General features: G+C 39.0%; 2 protein-coding genes and 1 pseudogene across 2 annotated transcripts; 2 read left to right on the plus strand and 1 right to left on the minus strand.

Moving 5' to 3' along the window:
* The first annotated feature begins 4,983 nt into the window (after window positions 1–4,983).
* Window positions 4,984–5,928, plus strand: LOC124225369 (olfactory receptor 51I1). Its single transcript, XM_046638003.1, has one exon. It carries the CDS (start codon window positions 4,984–4,986, stop codon window positions 5,926–5,928), a length of 945 nt encoding a protein of 314 aa, XP_046493959.1.
* Window positions 5,929–13,853: 7,925 nt separating this feature from the next.
* Window positions 13,854–14,693, plus strand: LOC124225501 (olfactory receptor 51I2-like; the record flags this gene model as incomplete). Its single annotated transcript, XM_046638195.1, has 1 exon — window positions 13,854–14,693. A coding segment is annotated over one exon (840 nt), but the record flags the coding sequence as incomplete, so codon positions are not given.
* Window positions 14,694–22,194: 7,501 nt separating this feature from the next.
* LOC124225502 (olfactory receptor 51Q1-like) lies at window positions 22,195–23,138 on the minus strand (annotated as a pseudogene).
* Between the last annotated feature and the right edge of the window lie 4,303 nt (window positions 23,139–27,441).

Raw genomic sequence — 27,441 nt, forward strand, 5'->3', positions numbered from 1 at the left:
GCACCGCTCATCAGGCCATGCTGAGGTGGCGTCCCACTTAGCACAACCAGAGGCACTCACAACTAGAATATACAACTATGTACTGGGGGCTTTGGAGAGAAGAAGAAGGAGAAAAAATATTTTGTTATACATGCTTTGTCATATATTTACCTATGTATCCCTCCCTCTATCCATCAATCAATCCATTTATCTTATTGATGCATTTCAAAGTAAGGTGCAACATCAATACTCTGCCCCCTGAATATTTCAACATTCATATCATTAACTGAAGTTTAATATTTTGTGTAGTTCTTTGATTTCTTTCAAACGTATAATGCACAGGTCTGACAATTACGTTAGATAAGTTTTGGGCAAATGCATTGATTTTGTTGTGAAATATGTTTATGACATATTTCTAGGTGGCCTCTGGAGGTGTATTTGTCTGGACTATTGAACGGATCAGTTTCTCAATATTTATCTTCTTTTCAAGCATAGGTGCTGTGTCCTTATTGCTCTGGATAACATCAGTGCTGAGAATAATACCTGAAGCAGAATAGTGCTGAAAAATGTGTTTTCTTCCATTTTTTGTTGGTTTTTAGTTGAACTGAACTAAGTCTGTAATCTTTAGCCTCCATATATTGGTGGAGTAAAAGGAATGCTTACATAAGAAGCATGTTTATGGATGCTGACAAGCATTTGTAAAAAAATTAGGCAATGCAGTTAAACTCCACATATGAATCTGTGAATAGATGTGGTGATATGAATTTGTTGGACATTTTGTTGATCTGTTGGTGAGAATGTTGATATGTGTTAGAAACATATACTTTTGGCTATGTGAGTATTGAGTATATTTGGAAGGTATTTGATTGTTTCTTCAAGTATGTGTATGACTCGCCACCTATTTCTAAAATTACGTCTGTAGTCTACATTGGTCTTTATAATCATTGTAAGAATACACAGATTACAGTCTGTGTTTATGTGTCAAGACATGTGATTAGTGACTAAAACATTGGGCAGTTGAGGTATTTGCGTTTATCTATTTGTATGTGTATGAATCTAAAAGATGCAATGGGAATGTTAGTAAATAAAGAGCTGAATGTGTCTAGGGGTGTATCTGTGGGAGCCTCAGAATGTTATAACTATGTATGTTTGTGTGCATACATGTGTTTTCATCCTCTGATCAAGGAAGGATTAACAGAGTAAATGGATATGGGTGACGACATCAGGGTTGATGGGGCCAAGAACAGGATTCTCTTGGGAGCAATTCTCATATGGTCAAGCTCCCTGTTCCTTGATATTACCTTCTCCATTATTTCCAGTTTCCCTCCTCACACCACAAACAAAACACCTTCAGATTCTGGGATATTCATAAATTTGTGAGTCATAGGAGAGTGAGCTGATGCTGCTGTACTGACAGGACTCACAGACCAGTACATCCAGCTACAGGGAAAAGAAGCATCTGTGAGTGCCCCTCCTTCAGATTGCCCACCTGGCTCCTTATCTAAAAGTCATCCCAAACTTTAGCACTCTCACTGCAGCCTCAGCCCGACTCTGACCCTCACATTTCCCCTCCTACATGAGCCAAATCTGTTGCTTTCTAAAACCTAGGATCACAGACCCTGAAGTAAGGTTCCCATCTGAATCAAAACCCTTATACCAAACCACATACCCTTAGATTAAGGGGCTGATGCATCAGATATAGATTTTGTCTTGAGAGCATTCCATACTTTTTCTCCTGCAATTTGAATTATTGTCTCATATACTTAACTGTTTGAGGTGGAGCTGGAGAGAAAAGTCACAGAATCCAACGAAAGGAAGCGATTTAACAAGACGGTCTTCTATCGTAGCTGGATTTTTAGTGTTGAGTATGTCATGGGAATATAATTGGCTGGGATATTACTGTGGGTCTGTTATAGATAAAAATACTGATGTATCTGTGACACTGTGGTTTTATATGTGTGTGTATGTTTATAGATATATGTTCTGGAGGGTATAAACATGAGAGGATATTTGAAACATAGTGTTTAACACCACTGAGTAGCTATGAATCTTTAAATTCTGTGGTTGTGATAGTGCTTTGTGAGACCAAGGGAGTGTGTGATAGTTTCTGTTTGCCGTCGTATAGTACTTGTGAATATCTGAGTATCTAAGTGTATGTAGGAGTGTAAAAATGTATATTTTATGGCAGCTTTGTGCAACTGTGTGTGTGTCCATGCCCATGCACATCTTATGCAAAAGAACAGGATCTGTCTCCATCTTCTTGACCTTTTTTTTAGTCACATTTAGCAGGCATTAATTGACATATCTATGGTCCTAACAACAAAAAATGTTTAATGGGTGGCGGCAGAGCATGTTTTCTTGGAAGAGAAGTTTTCCAAGTTGATTTCTAGACTGAGGAAAATGGATGAAATATGCCCTTTCAGATTACCTAAATTTAGATACCAAGGGTTAACGGTAGTGGGATAAACCCACTTCGTGAGAGAGTTCTTAGTATCTGTTGGTGCTCTTAAGAGTCTTTCCATTTCTTCAGAATCTAGAAATACTATTGAAATGAAGGTGATAAAAAAACCAGATATGGACAGGCTGGATCTAAGAAGACTTCTGGGAGACGTTGACTTTACAACTGGACTGGGAATAAGAGAGTTTAGAGAGAGCTTAGGAAAAAGAAATTGTATTGATTATGTGTTCCTTTGAATTCTCAGGTAGAGGAGAGAGAAAAAAAAAGAATAGACAAATTATTTCTCACGGCCCATGTACTTTCAGGATTATTACTTCTATCTGGGCATTCTCTAGGCTTTAGGCACCATCTAATTTCTAGGAAGGCTAGGAAGAAGATGCAAATCCTAGAAAAGTCAAAAGAAGAAAGGAGACATTATGCACAAGTTCCAAAATGGGGTTTTATTTTTTTAATTTTAACTATAGCTATTTTTCAGCTTTGTTGCAATATTATTGACGTAAACATCTGTAAGTTTAAGGTATACACAGTTATGATTTGATACACATGTATATTTCAAAATGATCACCACAATAGAGTTAGTAAACACATCCATTCTCTTACTTAATTATATTTTGTGTGTGTGTGGTGATAACATTTAAGATCTACTCTCAAGGATTTTCAAGTATGTCTTGTAATATTGTTAGCTATAGCCACTATGGTGTAATTAGATCCCCAGAACTTATTCATCTTATTGCTGGAAGCTTGTACCCTTTCATGAACATCTTCCCATTCTCCACTCCCTGCCCCCAGCCCTTGGCAACTACCATTCTACTCTACAGAATAGAGCATTAATTTGGGGATATCTGGTACCATGGAAATACAGTTACAGAGATATTTTGGATAAATGCTGAGAAGTCTTTTTTATGATATGGTATTTCACTTTGCACCATTCTGACTGTTGATTACTTTTCTTGGAGTTAGGCTGATGATGTTTAAGGACAAAGACAGAGAAAGAAAATTCAGTAAAGAAGGTAGGGATGGAGATGGCAAAGTAGGAGGAAAATCGGGGAGAAATTGGGCCTCTGAAGGAAGAAAGCCTTTCTAAAAAGGTGAATTACCCAAAATTTTAACTCTGGTAGGGAGGTTAAATGGATGGAGAGAGGGAATGTTTTCATTAGATTTAGCGACAAAGAGGTCATTAGTGACCATAAAGAAATCAATTTCAGTTAGGAGAGGGTAGCATGGAAGCCAGATATAGTAAATTGAGCAGTGATAGAAGGTAAGTCAATAGGTTGAATCCTGACTTTGAGGATCTCAGAATGGAGTTGGAAAAACAGACACATAAACAATCTCCCCTTTCTTGGCATCCAGAGAGAAAGTGTTTTAAGAAGTTTGACTAAGAATTGGGGAAGGGTAATAGTGTTGCAGAGAGAGCGGGAAGGTTCTGTTTGTATGATGAGATGGTCTTGCACATGCTTACTGCCTGAAGGGAAAGGGACAGAAAGGGAAAGGCTACAGATACAAAACAATGGACTAGTAGAAGAGGTCTCTGAAGGTGAGAGCAAGACATGGAATCCTAAAAGTAGAAGGCCTGGTCTTGGAGAAGGCGAGGCATCTCTTTCTCAAAAACCATGTTGTAAGAATAGATAATGGTGTGAATAAATTTAAAATTTAGGTAGTGGGGAGTAATCAATCTCTTTTTTTTCCCAATAAAACACTTACTTCTTCAGTTTTTATCCAGCTGTACACCCATTTTGATTATAGAAATTATCAAATGTGGGGTTTACTGTGTGAATGGAAGAGAAGCAAAGAAAAGGTAAAGATACTCATCTTAGCGGGAGAGTAGGTGTTGAAAAAAGTGAGGAAGAAGAGCTATTAGATAGACCAGAAGAAAATGGAAGAATTATTGAGACTCTGAAAGCAAGCGCATGGGCATGAGAAGGACAAGATAGAAGGCTATGCTCAGAGTGTAAAAAGTTGGAATCTGAGATTTCAGAAGTGTAACAGTTTTGGTGACAACAAGTTCAGGGGTAGCCATGAGATTGAGAGGCTGAGGTGAAGTCTGAGTAAGGGTTATTGAAGCTATAATTTTACAGCTGTAGAGGTTTCATCTGTGCCATCTACCAAGGGGTTCCCTAAGAAATGGGCAGTGTTTCCTTTCCCATGTCTATCTTAATTTTTATTTTTCCCCAAATTCCCAGAATATTGCTTCTCGGCTGAGAAGAGGAAGTGAAGGGATACCGCACTTTAAGGTGAAGATTAGGGAACTTTGTCCATGTTGTCTCCTACCTTGTTGCTTTGCCACATTATGGGCACTTGATTGATCATCACACCTTCACAGAGTTTCTACTATGCCCTAGACTGGGCACTGGTGATGCAGAAATGAGTAGAGCCTATTTGCTAGCCTCAAAGAGCTCGTAGTCTAATGGGGAACAAAGGAACATAGACAAATACTTTCAATCTCTGACCTTTTGTATTAGAGACAGGATGTCTGAAAGAAAGTGAGGAACTCCCCCAACACATCCTCTTGGGCTCATCTTTCATCTGTATTCTCCCACCTGCCTGCCATGTTGGGCCTCAATGGTACCCCATTCCAGCCAGCCACGCTCCAGCTGACAGGCATTCCTGGATTGCAGACAGGCCAAGCCTGGGTTGCCCTGATTTTCTGCATCCTCTACCTGATCTCTGTCGTAGGCAACCTCAGCATCCTCACTCTGCTGGTTCAGGAGCCTGCTCTGCACCAGCCCATGTACTACTTCCTCTCTATGCTTTCTCTCAATGATCTGGGAGTTTCCTTCTCTACACTTCCCACTGTGCTTGCTACCTTCTGCTTCAACTACCGTCATGTTGCCTTTGATGCCTGCTTGGTTCAGATGTTCTTCATCCACACTTTCTCTTTTATGGAATCAGGCATTCTGCTGGCCATGAGCTTTGATCGTTTTGTAGCTATTTGTGACCCACTACGTTATGCCGCTGTGCTCACCAACAGCCGTATCTTGGCTATGGGTCTGGGCATCCTTGCCAAGAGTTTCGCTACTCTCTTCCCTTTCCCCTTTCTGGTGAAACGACTGCCCTTCTGCAAGGGCAATGTTTTGCATCACTCGTACTGCCTCCATCCAGATCTCATGAAAGTAGCCTGTGGAGACATCCAAGTTAACAATATCTATGGGCTTTTTGTTGTTGTTTTCACCTATGGCATAGACTCCACTTTCATCCTGCTTTCCTATACATTGATCTTGAGAGCTGTGCTAGCCATTGCATCCTGGGAACAGAGACTCAAGGCGCTCAACACCTGCATGTCACACATCTGTGCAGTGCTGGCCTTTTATGTGCCCATAATTGCTGTCTCCATGATCCACCGCTTCTGGAAAAGTGCCCCAGCTGTAGTTCATGTCATGATGTCCAATGTCTACCTATTTGTACCCCCCATGCTCAACCCCATCATCTACAGTGTGAAGACAAAGGAGATACGCAGAGGAATCCTCAAGGTCTTCTTTAAATCCCAATGCTGAGGAAGACTGGAGAGAACTCCTTTGGAGGAAGAACTAGGAGTTGTACCAACTTTAGGAATGCTAAAACAAGAAGGAGAAGAAGCCCAAATCTTGATTGTTGAGAATATGGAACTAATAAAAGAACATCTGTGTTAATAAAATGATATAAATATGTGTTGAAAATTTACTGTGTGAAAACCCTTTGCTAGTTGCTGAGAATATTATAGTCATGAGTAAGATATATTATTCAGCAAAGAGATAGACATATCCAGGGGAAAATATGAAAAAGAGCAACAGATGCCCTGAAAAAATGTTTGGCATATATGGCGACAATGGAAGTTCCTCAGAGCAGGTAGGCTTGAACATAAATAATTCTACTACCACCCAGACTTAAGGAAATGATGAACATTAGAGACAAACACAATTCTTTGGAGGCTTGGTGCATCCACATGTGAGAGAGAGGACTCCTTTGGTTTGTGGAAATGGAAACAGATTTGGGTGTATGTTTGTGAAGTAGCTTATGAAGGATGAGAGGAGTAAGGGTACTTGGCACAGGGTGGCAGGGAGAAGGGAAGGTAATTATCTTGGCATAAATAACCACCTGAGAAGAAACATTTAGGCAAGAAAGTTTAGAATCTTACTACTCCAAGAGTGGTCCGATGAACGACAGCATTTGTGTATCCGGTAGGTTGTTAGAAAAACAGAATCAAACCCCATACGAGAACTGGAGAATGTGAACTGCATTTAATAAGACCCTTGGGTGAAGAAAGCTTGCAAAGCACAGTACTTGTCTTTTGGAACACCTCTCAGGTAATGCTGATCTGATGTGTGACAAAAATAACAAGACTCACGAATAACAAGAGTCTAGAGAGGTGGTTCTCAAAGTGTGATTCCCAGACCAGCATCATTATCATCTTTTAGGAACTTGTTAGGCAGGCAAATTCTCAGGCCCTTCCTCTGATCTCCTGAACCAGAAACTCAGGGGGTGTGAGGTCCAGGAATCTGTCTTTTAAAAAGTCCTCCAAGCAATTCTGATACATGTGAAAGACTGAGAACCATAAACCTAGAATATCAGTTGACAACATTTGGGAGAATCGCAAACAGTTTTGTTTAGACAAAGGGGAAGTTTCACACTGAGAAGCTTGGGAAGCACAATCTTGAGAGATTGCCTAAGTCAGATTGTGGGTGGTTTCAAATCTGGGGAAACTGAGTGCATGACAACTAGGCATATGACTTTGATCGTAAAGGGAAAGCAGACTTCTAGCCTATCATCGCCACGAGGTGGTGCAGATGGAACACACAAATAGCTTCACAGAAGAATTTGATGAACATTCTCCAACTACTCCACAGTCACTCTGATGCCCCCTGCTGCATCATGTGAGTTCCTTCCTTTGCCCCCAATTCCCACCCTCTGCCATCCCAATCTACCTAAAATCCAAAATTCAGGTAAGCTCCAATTTTAAGGCTGCCCTCTAGGCCAGTAGAACTGACAGGGGAAAAAAGTCAGTTGATTGTCACAATAATATGTGGGATCCTGCCAGAGTTCTTTGTCAATTCGACTCCCATGCATAAAAGTTGCCTGATCAAGATCTCTTTTGAGACTTCTTTTTCTTTTCTACAAAGTCTATTAACTTATTTCTGAAGAATAGATCCCTTCTTTAGATAAGATATGTTTAAACTGGTTTTATTCTTCTACACCAAACATGGACCTGCAGACTGTGCCTACATTTGCTTTGCTCCATCATGAAGTTTTGCTTACAATCCACAGGACAAATTTATTTCCCTTTTTAAGCTCTGCAGGGAAAAGTGCTTCATAATTTCCCCATAGATGACTTTTAGCACTTACAATAAATCCCTTTTGTTGCAATTTGCTCAAATGTTCGGTTTGGCATTGTCACTCTCAGAGTGAAAGTACTTTGGGTTTCGCTTGACTTTTCCTCTTATTTAATGGAGGAGAAACTGGATCTTGAAAAGAGCTTTTCAAAAGTCAAAAAAGAGATAATGGCAGTCAAAGGTAAAATCCTGCACCTTAGCACAGCATTTGGTACCCAGTACATGTGAATTAAATGAACAATTAAATGACTAATTAAATGAATGAAGAAACTGGTCAGGATCCATGCTTACTCCTCTTTATGCTGCTCTTAATGACACAGCTAGAGTCACTTTGCTCTATGACTTTTCAAAGCCCTACCCCTAATTATGCACAATCTGAGACATCATTTAGGTCCCCTTCTTTTCCCAAGACTCTCTGACCTTATTCATAAAGTTGTTGTCTGCATTATCCTGAATTTAAATTCCTGGTTCTCAACTCGTTAATTCTAACCCAACCAATTCTACAATAATGGAAAGCAGAAATGGTTGTCAAACTGCCTCTCTGAGGTACTTCAAAGTTCCATATGGGGAAGGAAGATTTTTCTCTCTCCATCTTCTGTTTGCTTTCCCCCACTCATCCCACCACTTGATAGAAAAGGGAGAGAGCTATCCCGCACTCCTTCCCTCAAGACACCCTTATTCTATTTGAAACTGAAACAAAGAAGAGGTAAAACAAAACACTTAAGGGGAAGACTGGGTATTTGGGAAAAGAATCTGTTTGGGGGATCTGAAATTGGGCTCTGCATAAAAACTTACGATGCAGATAATTTTCATATATGGTTCAATCACATTAAAAAATGTCACTTTCTTCTTCTCGTTTGAATCTCTACCCCCTGTAGATAGGTACCAGTCTCTTTACAGGTAAGTGGTGGGTTGAAGGAATGCTAATCTCCTGAAATCACGAAGCTAGTAGATGGCAAGGTTGGGACTCAAACCTACGTCTGTGTGACTTTAAACCCCATGGTCACTCAGTACCTTGGGGTGTCTATCCTAGAGGAGACCTCAACATTGTAGAACTTGGTGTAAGGTTGAGTGAGAGGTGATAAGAGCGGGAATAGAGCAGAGAACAGTAATGACAAGTGGATGGAGGCAGCCATGGTCATATCCTCTTTTGCTTAAATCCTTGGGATGATTCTGGGTCCTAAGCTCTCTTCTCTGGGCTCTGTGTCCAGGAATTTGCCTATTGGGCTCGAAGATTTTGGTTCTGCCTTGGATATGGATTTCCAGCCCAGAATTTGGGGATCTAGACTCTATTCTGGGCTCAGAGTTCCAGTTTTGAGACTGGATAATTGAGGTGGCGGGGGGGGGGGGATGTTACCATGGAGCTTGGAGGAAATTGTCTCCATCCTCCTCATTACAAGGAAGGAGTTGGAATTTTATTTCCTCTGTGGAGAGAGGGCAGTATCTCCAGATGATGTTTTTTCCTTTTCCTTCTGCTCCCAAGGTAAGATCTAATCGCCCTCTTTTTCCCATCACAGCATTACACTCAGGCAAAACAGGACACCAGAGGCGCTGACCCTTGGGAATTCTCATTTGCAGACATAAAGTCCACCTCCTTTCTTGGCTAGTGCCTGCCTGAAGCCCATTCTGGAGCCATTGTGAGTCCTGGCCTTCTGTCTTTCAATCCATCGCACTTCACAAAGCCTTCTCAGGCGAGTTTGAATCTATTTGTGTCTTCTAGTATTTGCACAAGAAGAGTGTTTTGTCTACAGTTCTGTTTGTGCCTCTGTGTGGTTCTCTCAGTCTCTCTGCTGTCTCTACATCTTTGAGTAAATCTTGTTAATGCATGTGTGTGTTTGTGTATTAGCTGTGATTTGTTCGACCTATGACAGACAGGTTTAAGACCAAAAAATCCCTAAGTCTGATTTTCATGTAGGTTTTCTACAGAAAAGTAATATTCATTCAAAAGCCCTTGTGTGCTCCCAAACACCTTCAGAAAGGGCTGCCAGAGACTGCCTTAGCCATGAAAGACACATGATGATCATACAACAGGCGCTAAGAGCTTGCCTCTGTTCTGTCCCACACAGATCCACAGCCATGATTTTCTCAGTCACAGAAAAAGAGAGACCCTGACCATCTGGGACATCAGGCCTGAGGACAGAAGGAGAGATGAAAGGACCTTTAATCCCAACTCAGCTGATGCTGGAATTCTCCCTCCAGCATTCCAAACAAGGGTTATTCAGTCTTTGCTTAAACATCTTCACTGAGCAGAGACATATTATCTTGTTGTGCAGCTTTAACTCTTAGAAAAATCTTCCTTACCTGAGCCCCAAACTGTCTTCCTATGCTCTCCACCTATCACTCTCCTCCTCTTACAACCATCCCCACCAATCTCTTCTACAGTCTCCTCTTCTCAAAACAAAGTTTCACTGGTTCCTTCAATGCTCTTTACACGACTTGATACCCTTTGCCTCTGAGTGAGTCCCAGTTGGTTTAACTCTGATCTAGAGTCTGTAACCTGGAACTGAACATACTTCAGTTATGGTCCTGAGTGGTACGTTCATGCTTTTCTTAATTCACAAATTCTTGAGCCTGCCTGTGTGTCAGAATCATGAAGTTCTGGTGAGGCAAGGATGAACTCAACAAAAGTCTAATACTAGAAGAGCCCAAACTATGACAGGGAGAACAGAGGTATAAAAGTAATTTTAATAAAATAGGAAAAGTCTACATAAAATATTGTAAAGTCATAGATAAGAAAATTATTATTAATGCTTAAATAGTGCTCAAAAAAGTTTCAGATAAAATGAACGTTTTGAGTAAAAATAATAGTAGGGGTTCAAAAAACTAACAAGGAAGAGAAAGACAGTGCAAGCAGAAAATAAAGTGTAGAATTGTAAATGTACATTTTAGAATGTATTATCTTTTGAATAAAATACCTCTGTTAACAAAGCCTAAAACTCATTAATTTGTTGTAAGCTGCAGTCACACTGTTAATTCATATTAGAGTTAATATCCATGATACACTCTGACAGGAGGATTTTAAGGAATTAAAAATCAGGTACTTCGAATAGCTAAAGGAATTTAGCATAAGTAATCTGAAGAAGTGAAGATTACAGGGTATTATGATTGAAACATTGAGGCACTGTTTATCCATCCAATTATTTGTTTATCTGGTTAAAGAGCTTGCTAAGCATCTGCTATGTACTTGACTGCACAAGTATTGGGTATCTAGACATCAAACATTTTTTTTTTAAATGTAGTTAATACCATGCTTATTTTGATGGAGTTTACGATCTTGTAAGGGCTACAGGCATTGAACAAATAATTACACAAGTAAATATATATTTACAAATTAAGATGTGTTTTGCAAGAAAATAACAGATACCATGAAGAAAAATGTTCAGGTGAAACCTGAAAAAGATTCCTTCATTATTATTTCCTGCTGAAGATGAGATTTTACCAGTGGCAGGCAGTCTCAGGTGAGATAAGTCAAGGCCTACAGGTGAGATGATTAGACAAGGTCTCAAAGCCTCCTACCAGGCTCTCCTCTCCCTTTTGGTGCACGCCCAGGGAGGTGATATGCAATGCTAGGCCCAAACCTAGGCTATATCTGTGGGAACTACCTTGGAATAGCATGAGCAAACCCAAGTTTATTTGAAGGAGCTCCAGGATGCTGAGGAATGTAGTAGATGATGAAACAGAAGGGGATGTTTAAGTTGCAGGTTAGAAGTGGACTAGGAAGGTTGTCTGGAAAAAAAAAGAGGAAAGCTTAGGGAGCTCTTGAAAATTACTATTATGTCAGAAAAAACTGTCACTGTAAAGTGATTGGAATGTCACAAAATGGGTCTGGAGTGATTCTCAACATTGGGTTCACCTGGAAGCTTTAAAACTTATTGATAACTTGATACACATCCAGAGATTCTAATTTAATTGGTATGGGATCTTGCCTGGGCACTGGGATTTTTAAGTTCCTCATGTGATTCTAACATGTAGCTGAGTTTGAGAACCACTGATCTACAAGGCAGAACCAAGAGGTACCAGTGGGTAAAAGGCACAAGCAAGTATATTTCACCTGTCATGGAAAGTGTAAACCTTGATGGAAATACAGAGATAGAATGCATGGAATTTCAGTAGGGCTGGTGCATAAAGAGAGGACTTGAGCATGAAGAGAGTAGGAGAATGCAGGCTCTGGGGTCATCCTCTCTACTAGTTTGTGTGTCTCCATGGTTATAGCTCTTTGTATTCTTTTAGCTGTAAATTTTCCTAACTGTCCATCCATTCCACTGGAGCATTCCAATTGAACTCTTTAGCTATACTGATCATTTTAAATCAACAGTGGGTAACTGAAGGATAAAGAATTGATAAAGAATCAGTGCATCATATATCCAAGTCAGCTGAGTGAATAAACTGATGATTTGAGACAACTCAGCTTTAATACCAATTTTAACTGCACTTTCCTATTTCACTGTTTTTGTTTTGTTTTGTTTTGTTTTGTTTTTGGTGAGGAAGATTGGCCCTGAGCTAACATCTGTTGTCAATCTTCCTCTTTTGTTTTCTTCTCTCCAAAGCCCCAAAACATAGTTGTATATCCTCGTTTAGGTCATTCTAGTTCTTCTATGTGGGATACCACCACAGCATTGCTTGATGAGCAGTGTGTAGGTCCACGCCCAGGATCCAAACCAGTGAACCCCAGGCCTCCGAAACAGAGCACATGAACATAGCTACTGGGCCATGGGGTAGGCCCCTATTTCACTGTTTTTTTTTTTAAATTCAGTTTACAAATTTAATTTATTATATTCCATTATGTGAAGTTACCTTACATTACATTACTTTATATTATATTATGATTATTTTCATCTTCCGACTGGGGGTAAACTGTTTATCTCTGATCTCTTGGCCAATATTGGAGTCCTTATCTCTGTATCATTGATATCTCCATGGATTCTAGATCAAATATGCTATTTTGAAGCCATTACATCTTTACTTAATGGCCTTTCTGAACTCTGTTTTTGAACTCACAGGTCACTTTTGTATTAGTATAATTTTCACCTGGAATTTCCATATCCTTCACCACTCTATTCATGTTTCTCTCTTTTTCAACATTCTAAAACCACTGTCTCTCTTTCACTCAAAATGTTTCTTTCCCTGGAGTGGAGTGGGGATACACAGAGACTACCATTTTCCCAGGTGTCCTTGTTTGCTCACATGCCCATTGGCAAGACTATAACTCAATTCGTTCTTATCATTCCATCTTACGTTAGACTGGGGTTTACTCCTATTTCCATAGTGAAATGGAAACATCACTACAAGGAGAGTCTGTGGATCTAAGCTATAACCTTGGCTCTGCAGAAATTGATTCTTAGGCTTTTGGTATATTACTTGCTCTTCCTCTCTGGGTCTTAGTTATCTCCCTAAGGATAAAATAGTTTATTTTTATTCAGTGTTTCACATGCCATACAATATCTTGCTTACCTTTTCAACAACCATATGAGGCAGATCTATTTTCACCCTTAATTTACAAAGGGACACACTGAGACTTGGAAAGGTTAAGTTACCTGTTCAAGGTCACACTGAGAGTAAAATATAAATTGAACATTGAACTAAGGTCCGCCAGAATCCATTTGCAGAGCTCTAAAACACTGAACATATGGTGTTAATTTTATAATTTATTTCTTACATCCAAATAACTGAATCACATTATTATCTTCACTTTATAAGTTAATTAAAAAAACTTTGGATCAGAGTATAAATAAGTTGCCCATATCACACATCTAAAAACTATGGATTTTGACCTGATTCTGATTTATTCTAGTGTTTCTGCTCTTAATTTTTAAGCTATGTTGTCTCTCATAAGGCTAAGGAGTCTCAAATGTCTCTTTTAAGTGTAAAATTTTAGGATTCTGGTTGCCAGGGAATAGGAGGTGAGACAAGAATGTCCATTATATTTTTACTCAGAATGATGTAAATGACTCCAATTTCCCCCATCTCCTTCCATCTCACTTCTTCAGCCTTCAAGGTGAGTTGCTAAAGCAGAACACCCTGTAGACGGGAGCTAACTTTGGTTTTTTCACATGGCAGGTCCAGACTGAGCTCTGTTGTCGGTGACATGGGAGCTGAGAAAATGAAAGTCTTGACCTCCTATCCGTCTTCCTGACTTCCTCATCATGGCAGCAGTGCAGGCAGACCCCGCCCTACATGAACCCATGTACTTGTTCCTCTCCATGTTGTCTGTCACTGAGGTGGGTGTTTCTGTGTCTAAACTGCCCAGTGTCATGGGCATTCTCTGGTTTGATGCCCGCCAGATTGACTTTGATGGCTGCCTGTCCCAGATGTTCTTCATTCATACCTTCTCTTGCATGGAGTCAGGGGTCCTGTTGGCCATGAGTTATGACCGCTTTGTAGCCATCTACAATCCACTACGCTATATAGCCATCCTGACCCCACCCCATATCATCTCCATGGGACTGGGCATTTCACTGAAGAGTGTGACACTCATGGCCCCTCTTCCAATCCTTTTGAGGCAACTACCCTATTGCCACATTAATGTCCTCTCCCACTCCTACTGCCTCCACTCAGACCTGATCCAGCTGCCTTGTGCTGATACTAAGCTCAATAGCATCCTGGGTTTGGCCATTGTCCTGGCCACTTTTGGACTAGACTCACTGCTCATCATGGTCTCTTATATCCTGATTCTTCACACAGTGCTGGGCATCGCTTCTAGGGAGGGACGGCAGAAGGCTCTCAATACATGTGTGTCACACATCTATGCAGTGCTTGTGTACTATGTGCCTATGATTGGTGTCTCTGTGATGCATCGCGCTGCCAAGCATGCCTCACCTCTGGTTCACACGCTCATGTCTAGCATCTACCTCTTTGTGCCTCCTGTGCTCAACCCCATCATCTACAGCGTCAAGACAAAGCCAATCCAACAGGGAATTGCCACACTGTTTTCTTGCAAGAGACAATTGCTCTAAATCACTCCAAAGGTCAAGGACTTTGAGTCAGTCCATAAACTCTGATGGTGTTTCTGCTGTGGGCAAAGCTCTACACCAGGCATTTTGAGGAGGAATAGGAGCAAGGAATTCAAAGCATTGTCACAGGCTTGAATCTGGATCACAAAAGTTATCTCTAGCCCTTCCCATCCCACATCATATCAATGTATGCGTGTCTCTGTATGTGCACATGTGCATGTCATCTCTAACACATATGATCAACTTGAGTGAATACTTCATGAACTTCTCTTTTCTTTTTCCCTTCAAAACTCCTAGCAAAAAACCTGGCAAATAGCAAAGTAATAGTAAAAAATGGTAAAGGCTTGAGACTTAATGATATTTGAATTTAAACAAAACAAATTTCTGTTTTGAAGGGGTATGCAGGGATTAAGAGTCTCCTCCAATAAAAGAAGATCATCCTAGAAACAGCATTTTGAGTAAAGTGAACATACTTTCTGGTATGCCTCAGATAATCATGGTTTATACTTATTTTCCTCAGCACCATCATTAATAGCACTCTCTTCCCTCTCAGAAATGTCCTTGTTTAAACAATAAATTAGATGGCAAACCTACCTATGATGTGATCCTCTTCCTGTAATGCAAGGAACCAGACTCTCCCCACAGCCCAGCAATCCACGGGCTCTACCCCCAGAATTTATGTACAGGGAGATGCTGAGAATGAGAAACAGCTGACTAAATGGCCTCAACTTAGGCAAAAAATAGAATATAGACAACCTCCTAATTCCCAGCTCTCAGATCCTAAGAATCTGGGCAAATGCGCCAAATTCTGCTTTAGTAGAATCTCAGGCTCTGTCTTAGGGCAAAATAGGTCTCATGTCACTGTGCATGGATATTGCTGTTCCCCTTTCCTCGCATCCCTTCAGCCCTCAGTAACCTCGCTGTGCTATGTGGCAGGTATATTTTCATCTTATTTCTTAACCTCAACTGTCCTCCAGCTCTGTCAGGCACTTCCAGGAACATCTTCTCATTTCTCCAGGGGAACATGTAATCAATATGGAGACCACTAGATTGGACGCCCATCAATGACAGCTTCTATAAAGCCAAAGTGTTTGTCCTGGAGAACTCCTGGTCAAATCTCACTAACAAATATCAGGGAAGATGATTTCTTCCACGGTGGTTCCCAAAGATTCCTGAATGAATATGGGTGTCTTTCACTAAAGAGTGGCTAATTACTTTCTTCATTTATTCAAATAATATTTTTGAGCACGTATTACATGTAAATGATAGATATATAATATTTTATTTTCATCTGCATCATAAAGAATAAATCTAAAAACTTAACAATGGATGTTGCAGTAATTTCTTGGGAAAGGTCCAATATTGCATTCTAAGTTTTAAATGACATCAGCAGATGGACATACAATGCAAGCAACAAATCTAAAGCATGAATATGCATAAACAGACTTCAGATATGTGATCAAATCTCATTTTTAGCAAGATTACTTTTGCAGTCACTTCTTTTATAATAGAAATCATTACTTCTGGGGACATGATTGCCTAGCAGAAATACTCAGAGAGATGTCCATATCATTCTTAATAGAGTTTTTTTCACAGTTGTTCAGGAATCCAGGACTTAGAAAAATCCAAAATGATAGTTGGATGATTTTTTTTAAAAAAATTACGTTAAAACATTATCTCATAAATTTTTTGGCTATCTTCTGGCTATTTCAAGGACTGTGACTTTGAGGAACAATTTCCAAAGGACAAAAGCACAGATATTTTGCAGCCTTGTAAGGCTGAGGTTAAAGCTACACGGTATAGTATGGTGGCAACTAGCTACACACGGCTACTGAGTCCTTGAAATGTGGCTAATTTGAATTGACATGTATTGTCATGACATGTGACCAGATTTTGAAGACATCACATGAAAAAAAATGGATGTAAAATATTTTATTTTTTAACATAGGTTACATGTTGAATTAATAACATTTTAGATATATTGTGTTAAACAACATACACTTTGAAAATTATTTTTACCCATTTCTTTTACTTTTTAACGTTGCTACTAGAAAATTATAAGTACCATATGCTTGTATTATATATCTATTGGACAGCACTAAGTTAGAAGTTAAATTGTGCAAGTCAATAAGAAATGATAGTGAAATAGAGTAATGAATTTGAAGTTGTCTACCAGTATTTCTTTGTTTAATGAATTCCATAGGTTTGGGGTCATGAAATTTCCAACTTGAATGGCAGAGAAAATAATATCTTATTTGTTTAGAGGACTTGAAATATGTATATACTTTTTTATTAATATTTATTTTTTTAATCTGAAAACAGTAACAAAACATGATCAGCTTTAGTACGTGGACAGATATCACTCTGCATTTTTAAAGAATTTAGGCATGTATAAATAGAAGACCTCTTTAGAAGGGAAAAATTAAAGCACAAATAAAACCTCCCAGTTTTGACTTTGTAACTTTCCAGTAGCAGTAGTTAAAGTGATTTTAGGTCATTCGTTTCAAGATATATGACAGTACATTAAAAGTGGGTGATCTTTCTCCCCAGTAACATTTCTCACATAACAATGTGCTAAAGTTACAAATACTGATATGCACAAACAGCTAATTAGTAAGAAAAGTATGTACAGTACTGTAGCATAATGAATGTGGTAGCTGCAATATCTTAATATTAACCAACTTTTAGTATACACGATACTGCTATATTTTTCTGCCAATTCACAGGTTAAAAGTTGTTACTGAAGCCCTCTGTTTTGCACATATTGCCTGATGTTTAATATACAATGCAGATATCACATTCAGTATATACATATATGTATTTATATATATATATATGTTTTACACATATATATATTTACTGGAAGACACTCAAACTGTGACTAGAACCTAGCTTCCAAGATTAGAGGCAAAGAAATACAAATATATATCAGAGTAGAAATCCATAATCATAAAAATGCACCACTAAAAATGCTCATATTAAGACAAACAGCATGCAAAAAGTTTCAATATTTTGTACATAAAGGCAGAAGGATTGTACAAGTGTTCAAATTCACCTAGTATTCCTGGTAAGGGTGAATTGTTAGAGAAATCAGACTAGTTTAGCATTTTTATTAAAAATTTTTTGTCTTTTTTTCCCTGATATTATTCCTGTATGGAATATAATGCTAGAATAACATTTTAATTTATGGAAATCTTCAGTTAATTTTATTATTGAAAATTAGGTTCAATATTTCCTATACTGATTTTATTTGTTAGATAAGTTAAAATTGTTTCCAAAAACATTTACGTTCATGTGAATGCGTGTGATTGCTGTTACTGGATTGTCATCGCTTGTAGGCCCTCTCAGCCGACAGAGAAAAGAAATATGGCTGAATACTAACCTGTGTACATACAAACTTCTATAAGCATTTCTGCATTTAACCATCTGCATCAACATAATGCTAAACGTGACTTCATCCTGATGTCTCCAGCTCCAGCCCATGGATCATTTATAACTCCTACACTTGCTTTTCTGTAACCTCCCAATCTAGCAGTGAGAAAACTGGCTCCCAGCATCTGCCGTCCATTTACTTAATTCTTCAATTCCAGCACAAATGTGTAATGTTTGTGGAACTATTAATCTACACCCACATGAGAAATTACTTTATCACTAGAGTATAGCACTTTATTATACTTCCTTTTGCCTGTAGCCTTGAAGATTCCACCCATTTCTCAGGTTACGTAGGTCAGCAAACTTTCCCCCCATCTCTTTCAGTGTGGTCATTTCATACACTTGTAATAGATTATATTCTTTTGTCATATTCTGCATTCCATCCTGGGATCCCCCAATGTCCTAAATGATTTTTTTAAGTTTACAGACATTATAATTCACTCTGTGCTGCTGTAAATTTCTATGGGTTTGAGCAAATGCATAGTGTCATGTAAGCACCATTACATATTACAGAAGGATTTCACCACTCTAAAAACTCCTCTATGTTTCACCAATTCAACACTCCACAACCCCAAATCCTTGATTAGCACTGATTAGCTTATTCTCTATAATTTTGCCTTTTCCAGAATTTCACATAAATGGAATCATACATTTGTTAGATTTTTAGTACTGGATTTTGCACTTAGCAATATTTAGAATTAATCTATGCCCTTATTGATAGCTCATTCCTTTTTAATTTCTGAATACTATTCCATTGTATGGATGTGCCACTATGTGTTTATCCATTTCCCTACCAAAGGACATCCTGGTTGCTTCAAGTTTTCTGTCTCTTTTCCTTTTATGTTCATTATTTGCAAAAAGGTTCTTAGGTGCCTATATGGAATTGGGTTCCTTCTCCTGTAGCAACAGCCTGGGCTATCTTCTACTTGAACTATTGTAACCCATTTAACATCTCCCAAAAATTGATATCCAATCCAATGTCCTCTTATATATCTCATTTAAAATAACTTACAAAGGGTCCGTAAGATGACTTTCTAAATTTTATGAAATACAAACACATGTCCGTAATAAAATGTGACTAGTATGGTTATTCACATTCTAGGCACTGAATAACATGCAGAAATAATTATGAATAAAAAAGTTTCCAAAAAACCAAATCTATTTTGAAATCTAAACATATCATGCCATTAAAGGCATAAAGTCCATACAAATACACACATGCACACACACAAAAAGAAATCATAAACAGTTTTATCTAGGGAAAGGAAACAGATAGAAAAGGTTGAAGAACAAAGGATAAGGGCTGACTTCTTGATTTAATCTTCTTTTGATTTCTAGCTAAATTTCGGCTGTTGTCTGGAGTTCATGACCTGTGACCATAAAGATTCAATTGACAGATAGCTATCATCAAGATATAATTTAAAAGGCAGAGATAACTCTCAGCAGCTGCTGAAAAGGCCAGCTGCAGATGTGTGACTGATGCCAGCCTGTCAGCCTTGCATCAAAGCGTACCTTGTCTTTAGTTGCTTAGCCTACATTTTGTAACCAGGTCAGACCATCCATTGGTCATTGAACAACTTCTTTGTCCAAGAATCCCTCTTTGTGTTTCTAAACTCTAGTCCCTTCATAACAAATATTTCTGCTTTCTTCTCCTACAGCTGACCTTAATTTTACAGTTACAGAAATACAGGCCATGGCTTCTTGGTTGTATTAATTTCTTAAGACTGCTGTACCAAAGTACCATGGCCTGGGTGCCTTAAACAACAGAAATTTATTTTCTCACAATTCTCTAGGCCTCCCACAATTTCTCCAAATGCTGATTTCTTTGAGGCCTCTCTCCCCTGGCTTATAGATGGCTGTCTTCTCCCTGTGTTGTATCGTGGTCTTCCCTTTCTGCTTGTGCATATCTGCATTGTAATCTCCTTTGCTCATAAGGACATCAATAGTATTGGATTGGGCCCATGCAAATACTAAGACACCGGGAGTTAGGACTCCAACATACGAATTTGCGAGGGACACAATTCAGCCCATGACACTGGTAGATCTTATTGTCCTGAAGCTAATCTTTATCTGTCACCTTTACTCTCAGTACTCCCTCCCCAATCCAGGGAAGTCTTTAGAGGGTCAGTGAGAACATCTGTCCATGTGGACAATTACCATTTAGCCACCCTAATTTGTGTTCCCACAAAGGTTGAAAAAATAGGTGTCGCCACAGATAATCCCATTCATAATCTGCAGTGTAACTTTTTGGAAGGAAGAAGGAGGAAAAAATTCACACAAACTGAGCATCTATTAAGCCCAGGAGTAATGCAAGACTATGTCTGTTACATGCTGTGTTTCATTTAAAACTCTCAAAAGCCTTATGAGATGGATTTTATTATCAGAGAATTTAATAAGCTGGTCAACGAGTGACAGAATTGGTAACAACAAAAGAGATTCTTAGTGATATCATGTGCTCACCTCAAAAACTGGAATAGGGGCCGGCCTGGTGGCACAGCAGTTGAGTGCGCACGTTCTGCTTTGGCAGCCCCGGGTTCGCGGGTTCGGATCCCCGGTGCAGACATGGCACCACTTGGCACGCCATGCTGTGGTAGGTGTCCCACATATAAAGTAGAGGAAGATGGGCATGGATGTTAGCTCAGGCCCAGGCTTCCTCAGAAAAAAGAGGAAGATTAGAAGCAGTTAGCTCAGGCTAATCTTCCTCAAAAACAAACAAACAAAAACCTGGAATAATCCCAAGATATTTTCCCTTCATGATGTTTTGGGAGATTCTCAAGCCCATACCCTCTATTGAAAGAAAAGTCTCCTTTGATCCATATTCCTCCCATTTCCTTGACTTTCTTAACATTTGGAAGGCCTGGTCCTAATTTCCCCACTCTGAAACTGTGCTTGCCTGCCATTCTTCAATTTATTTTCCTACACCAACTGATCCTTGTTTCTTTGGAGAAGCATGCTAACTTCTAGGCTGGTAAAGAAATGGGAAAATAAGTAAGGAAAAGAATAGTGGAGGAGAAAGACATCTTTTCCCTGCTTACTTTCTGCCTTTCACTTCCCAATTCTCCCTTCCACTAGGCTTGCAGTGAAGACCAGCCTATTTTGATTCAAATCTAAGCTGCTTCTAATAATGGCCATCAGCACTATGAATTCAGTAATCAGAAGCTGTGACCAAAATTATGGCTTCCCATCAAAGTGATATTTCTGAGAGAAGTCCCTGGTTTCCAAAAAATAATATTTACAATCATTAAGGCCATATCCTTTCTATGGAAGCTTTTCTAGTTCAACGTCTATGATGCAAAAGGGAACCTGCCCATAAAAATTTGAGCCACATTAGGGACATTAAGTTTTTAAAAAATCCCAGTCTGTTGTGTTAAGAAGCAAGAATTCTTATTTCCACAAATATTATCTACAGACTTACTTGAAGTCTTAATTCTAAGTACTAAGGACTTTTAGCAGGGCAGGAGCCTTATTATGGCCATGGAGAATCTAACCATCCCACTCCAATCTTTAGACTCTTTGCACATATTCCTTTGGTCTGCCAAAATCAAGCTGGGTGATTAGGTAAGCCTGAATAGCTGAGAAACTTGATCTGTATCCATCCTCCCTTAGAGATTTACTACTGTTTTTCAAGAGAAAGTCAGAGCACATCTACCCAGTAGGTGAGCCAGGGTAATGGAGCTAGAGTTCACCTGAATGCCTAAGTGGAGCTGCCTAAGAGAATGGGTGCTGGCAACAAGAACCAAGGGTTTCCTTCAAACTTCTTTAACCAAGCCCGTGGGAGAGAAGAGTATCCAGAAAGGAAGACAAAACTTAAACAGACCTTTACTCAATGAAGTTCATGCTACTGGCTGGCAAATGTGCTAGAATTTAATCAACTCCAATCTACAGCTCTTTTGCATAGAATATTTGCTACTAGCACCGCCCAGATAAAAATTTGCTAAAAGCCAAGACCATGTCATACTCCCTTAAAAATATAATGGGGTTTGATTTTACAGTTTCCATTTCCCAATTCTGACTATAGTCTTCCCAGAAGCCTATGACTCTACCTCCTGAGTCATTTAACACATCTTTTCTTTCATCTTAAATGCATGTTTCTTTGGGAAAGAAGGTGGATAATTCCCTGGTGGATCTGCTTAGTCCTTACACTGTAAATGATGAGTTCATCACAGGAGTTGCCAACAGGTAGATATTGGCCATGATAGTGTGGAGAGGCATACTTGGCAAATGGAAGAGTCATAGATACCCCAACCATGGGAACATAGAGAACCAGAACAGACTGAATGTGAGACAGGCAATTATTGAAGGAGTGGAGCCTCCCAACCACAGAAGCTAGTCCTAGGGCATGTCTCAGAATCATTGCATAGAACAGCACAACGAGCAGACGGTGCATCACAATAATGAGCAAAACCAGAGCAAATCCATACCAGCTGTTGACTCAGATGTCAGCACACATCAGGTGAATCATATTCTGGTGGAGGCAGTAGGAGTAAGAGAGAAGGTGGGAGCAGCAGAAAGGCAGGCACTTGAGTAGGAAAAGGGATGGAGGAACAGCTAGAACACATCAGCAAATGATGTCAAACCCGATCCTGCCAATGACTTCATTGGTGAGGATGGGGACATAAGGGATGGGGCAGCAGATGGCCACATAGTGGTCAGAGGACACGGCCAACAACACAGAAGATTCCATAAAGGTGAATGTATGAGTAAAAAATACCTGTGAAAATCAAGCTTCAAAGCTGATTCCCCAGCATTGAACCAGAGGACCTGCAGGACTATGGGTAGAGTGGTGAGGTTGAGACCCAGGTCAGTCAGGGCCAGCATGGAAAGAAATAGGTACATGGACTAGTGGAGGGATGGCTCTGTGCAGATGACTGTGAGAATGGTGGTAGTTCCTGTGACGGAGATTGTGTAGAAACAGTAGAAGGGGATGGAGGTCCAGCTGTGGGAGGCTTCAAATGCAGGGATGCCCGTGAGGATGAAGTAGAAGCGGTCCTGGGTGGTGTCAGTCAGCTTGGACATGAACAATGAATGTAGCTTCATGATCAGGGGCTTTGCTCAGAGAGAACCAGAAACGTTTGAAATAATCCTTGTCTTGATCTCATTTGATCCAAATTCTATCCAAATAACAGTTCAGAGTTGTTGAGTGGAACAAAGGAATGATTCAAGAATACGATGGTTGTTGGGCCTGCCCCGTGGCCAAGTGATTAAGTTCATGTGCTCTGCTTCCACAGCCCAGGGTTTCACCAGTTGGGATCCTGGTCACAGACCTAGCCTGCTCATCGGGCCATGATGAGGCGGTGTCCCACATGCCACAACTAGAAGACCCACAACTAAAAATATACAACTATGTACTGGGGGTCTTTGAGGGAAGAAAATCTCAAGAAATCTAAAAAAAAAATCTTAAAAAAAAGAGAATACAATGGTTGCTCTTCTTTAGCCTGTTTCTGCGAAGATTGCTTCCATACAACTCATATTCTCTTGATAACTCTATACACATTAACTCATGAGCAACTCATTTTAATTATTTTATGCTTCTATCTCCCCACACCCATTCAGTTCTTAGTGCCCTGGAATCTGCCTTTCATCCAAATCACATTACTGGTACTATTCTCACAAAGACTTACAATGAAGCTCTAACTGCAAATGTGATAACTAATATCTAGTCCTCATCATCTTTTATTCAGTTTCTTCTTTTGAAATTTCCTTTGACTATTATAACAGTATTTTCACCTGTTTCCCTTGTTCTAAATTCATCACTGTCTCTTTCTCTACCTCTTATTAAATTCATCATATACTAAGGTCATTATTCCTTGTGTTCAGTCCTTATTTCTAATTGTCTTCTTATTCTCATTAGCTGATGCCATCTGATACCATAGATTTCATTTGTGCAACATCAAAATATAACTGGAAGCAAAGGGCTGGGTGCATAGGAGAGGAGTGAGAGTAGAGCCAGGTGAGGACAACCACATTTATCGATCGCTGCCTATGTGTAGGCACTGCTCTAAGTGGATTATCAGTATTAATTCTTTCATCTTCTAACAATAGTCATCACCCCTCCTTCTTTTCCCTGAACATTCACAAAAGAGTCTTACGTGTAGTTTCTCCTATCTGATGATGCTGTCTTCACTATCTGCAGCCTCTGTTTTTTCTGTTTGGCTCATGGGGTAAATATGTTATAAACTCTTGCAAATCTCCAGGCTGCAAGGTGGGGAGGTGTGGCAGGGCACTTCAGGATTACTTGAAGAGGCATCCTGAGACCTGGGGTCCCACTGGGAAGCCAGTGGAAGTCAGCTCTTTTGGTGACACCCTTTGCTGCCCCTGGTATCCTCATAGAGCAACAAGTCAGGAAACTGTATTGAATTCCTGTTCTGACAGCTTGTTGCGCATGATTTGAACCACGTGCTTATGCTTGGAATGTATACTCTCAGAAACTTCTTTCTGAGAAACTCTCCTCTGAAAGCAGTCTGACACTGGGGCAGAGTTAGAAGGGATAGGAGAGCTGCAGGTAAAGGAATGTTGTACACCAGTTTCAAGGAGTACTCACCTTATAGTGAACCTCCGGAAATAATGAGAGAAACTTTTCCAATACAAGTATAAAATAAGTAAATGATGAAAGCCATATCAAAACTAAAGTAGAAAGGAAAAATTTTCAATTATTAGTTAGTTATTTGGTGACTGGCTCCATGATTCACACACAACTAAATTCCAAGTGGATAAATTAGATGGAAATCACTAACAAAAAATAGAGAAAGCAATATATGCTTTTAAATTTCTCATTGTGGAGGACTCTCTTAGCAGTAATGCAAAAACATCACAAGGGGAAAGATGAGTGCATGTGAACACAAAAAATTAATTTTTTCTCTATATGAGAACGATGAAATTTAAAATAAACTTCCAAAAACTTCTATAAAAATGTGCCATAGAAGTAATTGATATCTTAAATATAAAAAAGTAAATGTATCAATATTTATCAATACTAATCTCACAATAGATTAATAGGAAAGACTATAACAATGTTTACAACCAAAGGAGAAATACAACTATAAACAGGTGTATTAAAATATGTTTTACAATACAATATATATTACAATACCACCTTAAGCAAGAATTCAGTAATAAAAAGTTAAATCATATAACCAGTGTTGTTAACCTTTCAAAATAGCAGAGGCCTTTTCATGACAACATGTGTTGCAGATAAAGGCTTCACAATGGAGAAACATTCGTATTTTGCTGAAGGAAGTGAAACGTGCAATGATTACTGGAAAACAATTTGACCATAGTCATTATTTTAAATCATTCACATGCTTTGAGTCATAGAATTCACTTCTGGAACAGAATGATAAAGAAATCATTTTAAATGTGAATAAAACTTTATGCTAAAAATAGTTACTTAGCCTTATTTGCAATAACATAAAAGTAGAAAGAGACCAAGTGATAAAAACATCAAAATGTGTGTCTATGTATATATATGTAAAAATATACATGTATACATGTATATTCTATACATATCATGATCATTGAAATAATAAACATTACACAACCACATTTGTTTTCCAGAGATTATAATTTATATGTCTTTATGTCTCACTTATATTTTATAGTTTCAATTATTTTTCTGTGTTTCAGTTTGACTATTTCTATTGACTTGTTTCCCAGTTCACTGATCAGCCTTCTGCTGCATTTAAGTTTCTGTTAAATACACTTATTAATTTCTTTATTTTAGGTATTGTCTTTTCAGCTCTAGAATTTCCATTTGACTATTTTCATATAGACTCCAATTTTTTGGTGAATTTCTCCATTACATATTGCATCAACTTTCTCCATCTTTTCCTCTATTTCTTGAAAATTCTAATCAGATTAACTCTGGTTGTTTTAAAGTCCTTCTCTGTTCTGTTAACTCCAACATATGGATCACCTTTTGTCCTGCTTGCTTCCTCCTTTTCCCAGGAGTTTCTCTGTGTCTGGAAAAACACCAAATGATCACCGTTTTCCCCCTGCAGGGAACTGACACATACCTCCAGGGAAAGATGGCTCTAGAAGTCAGCTCACTTCTCTAATCCTCTCCACTCTCTATAATGTTGCCACTGTTTCACATTTTGCTGATGCCTTTGCAAAAATACTCCCACAATTATTTTTAAAAATGCTTTTTCTGGTTGTTCTCAGCTGGAGTATTGCTCTCATACAGGCTACATCATCCAGCTCAGAAGTCAGGCAACACTTTCAAAGGTGAAAACTACCAGGAACACAACTATAATTGAATAAGTTTGGTTTATTTTATTTTTTATTTATTGTCCTAAATAAATTAATTATTGTACTAATTTTTTTACAGCTTTATTGAGGTGTAATTGAAATACAAATACTTGCACATATTTAACCTATATAATTTGATGTTTGGACATACGTGTACATCCATGACATCACCACAACCTTCTATCATCTCCAAAAGTTTCCTTGTGCCTCTCTGTTTTTTAAAGATTTTGTGTTTCTTTTGTTTTTGTTTTTGAGGAAGATTAGCCCTGAGCTAACTGCTGCCAATCCTCCTCTTTTCGCTGAGGAAGACTGGCCCGGAGCTAACAGCCGTGCCCATCTTCCTCTGCTTTATACGTGGGACACCTACCACAGCATGGCATGCCAAGCGGGGCTATGTGTGCACCCTGGATCCAAACTGGTGACCCCCAGGCCACCAAAGCAGAATGTGCCACTTAACCGCTGCATCACCGTGTCGGCCCCAAGACTTTGTTTTTCAAAAGCAGTTTTAGACATATAACAAAATTGAGAAGGAGATACAGAGATTTCCCATATTTTCTCTGCTTCTGCACATGCATAGCCTCCACCATCAGCACTCGCCAGAATGGTACACTTTTACCAAGGATGAACCTACTTCGACACATCACAATCACCCAGAGCCCATAGTTCACATTAGCTTTCACTCTTGATGTTGAACATTCTATGGGTTTGGACAAATGTGTAATGACATATGTCCATCGTTATAATTTCATACAGAATTTTCACTGACCTAAAAATCTCCTCTGCTCTGCCTAGTCATACCTCCCCTTTGTCGTTTTACTTTTAAGATTGCTGCGGCTTGAAGAGTATACTGGAGACGTGACAAGACTGAATGCAGGACTACTGGTTAAGACACTGAAATATTTCAGGCAACAGATGATGGTCATTTGGATAAGATTAGAAGTAATAAAAATGGAGAAAAATAAAAGATATTGAAAATGATTAAGGAGACAGAATAAACAAGACCTGTTCAACTCTTTGAATGGGAAACTGTGGTGACTGAGAAAAGTAGAGTCAATAGTTTATTAATTTGGGG

The sequence above is a fragment of the Equus quagga genome, chromosome 14 (genome assembly GCF_021613505.1).
Source record: "Equus quagga isolate Etosha38 chromosome 14, UCLA_HA_Equagga_1.0, whole genome shotgun sequence".
Classification (NCBI taxonomy): Eukaryota; Metazoa; Chordata; class Mammalia; order Perissodactyla; family Equidae; genus Equus; species Equus quagga.

Bases quoted from the DNA above. Each gene is read 5' to 3' on its own strand.
- LOC124225369 (XM_046638003.1), top strand. From the start codon at position 4,984: ATGTTGGGCCTCAATGGTACCCCATTCCAGCCAGCCACGCTCCAGCTG.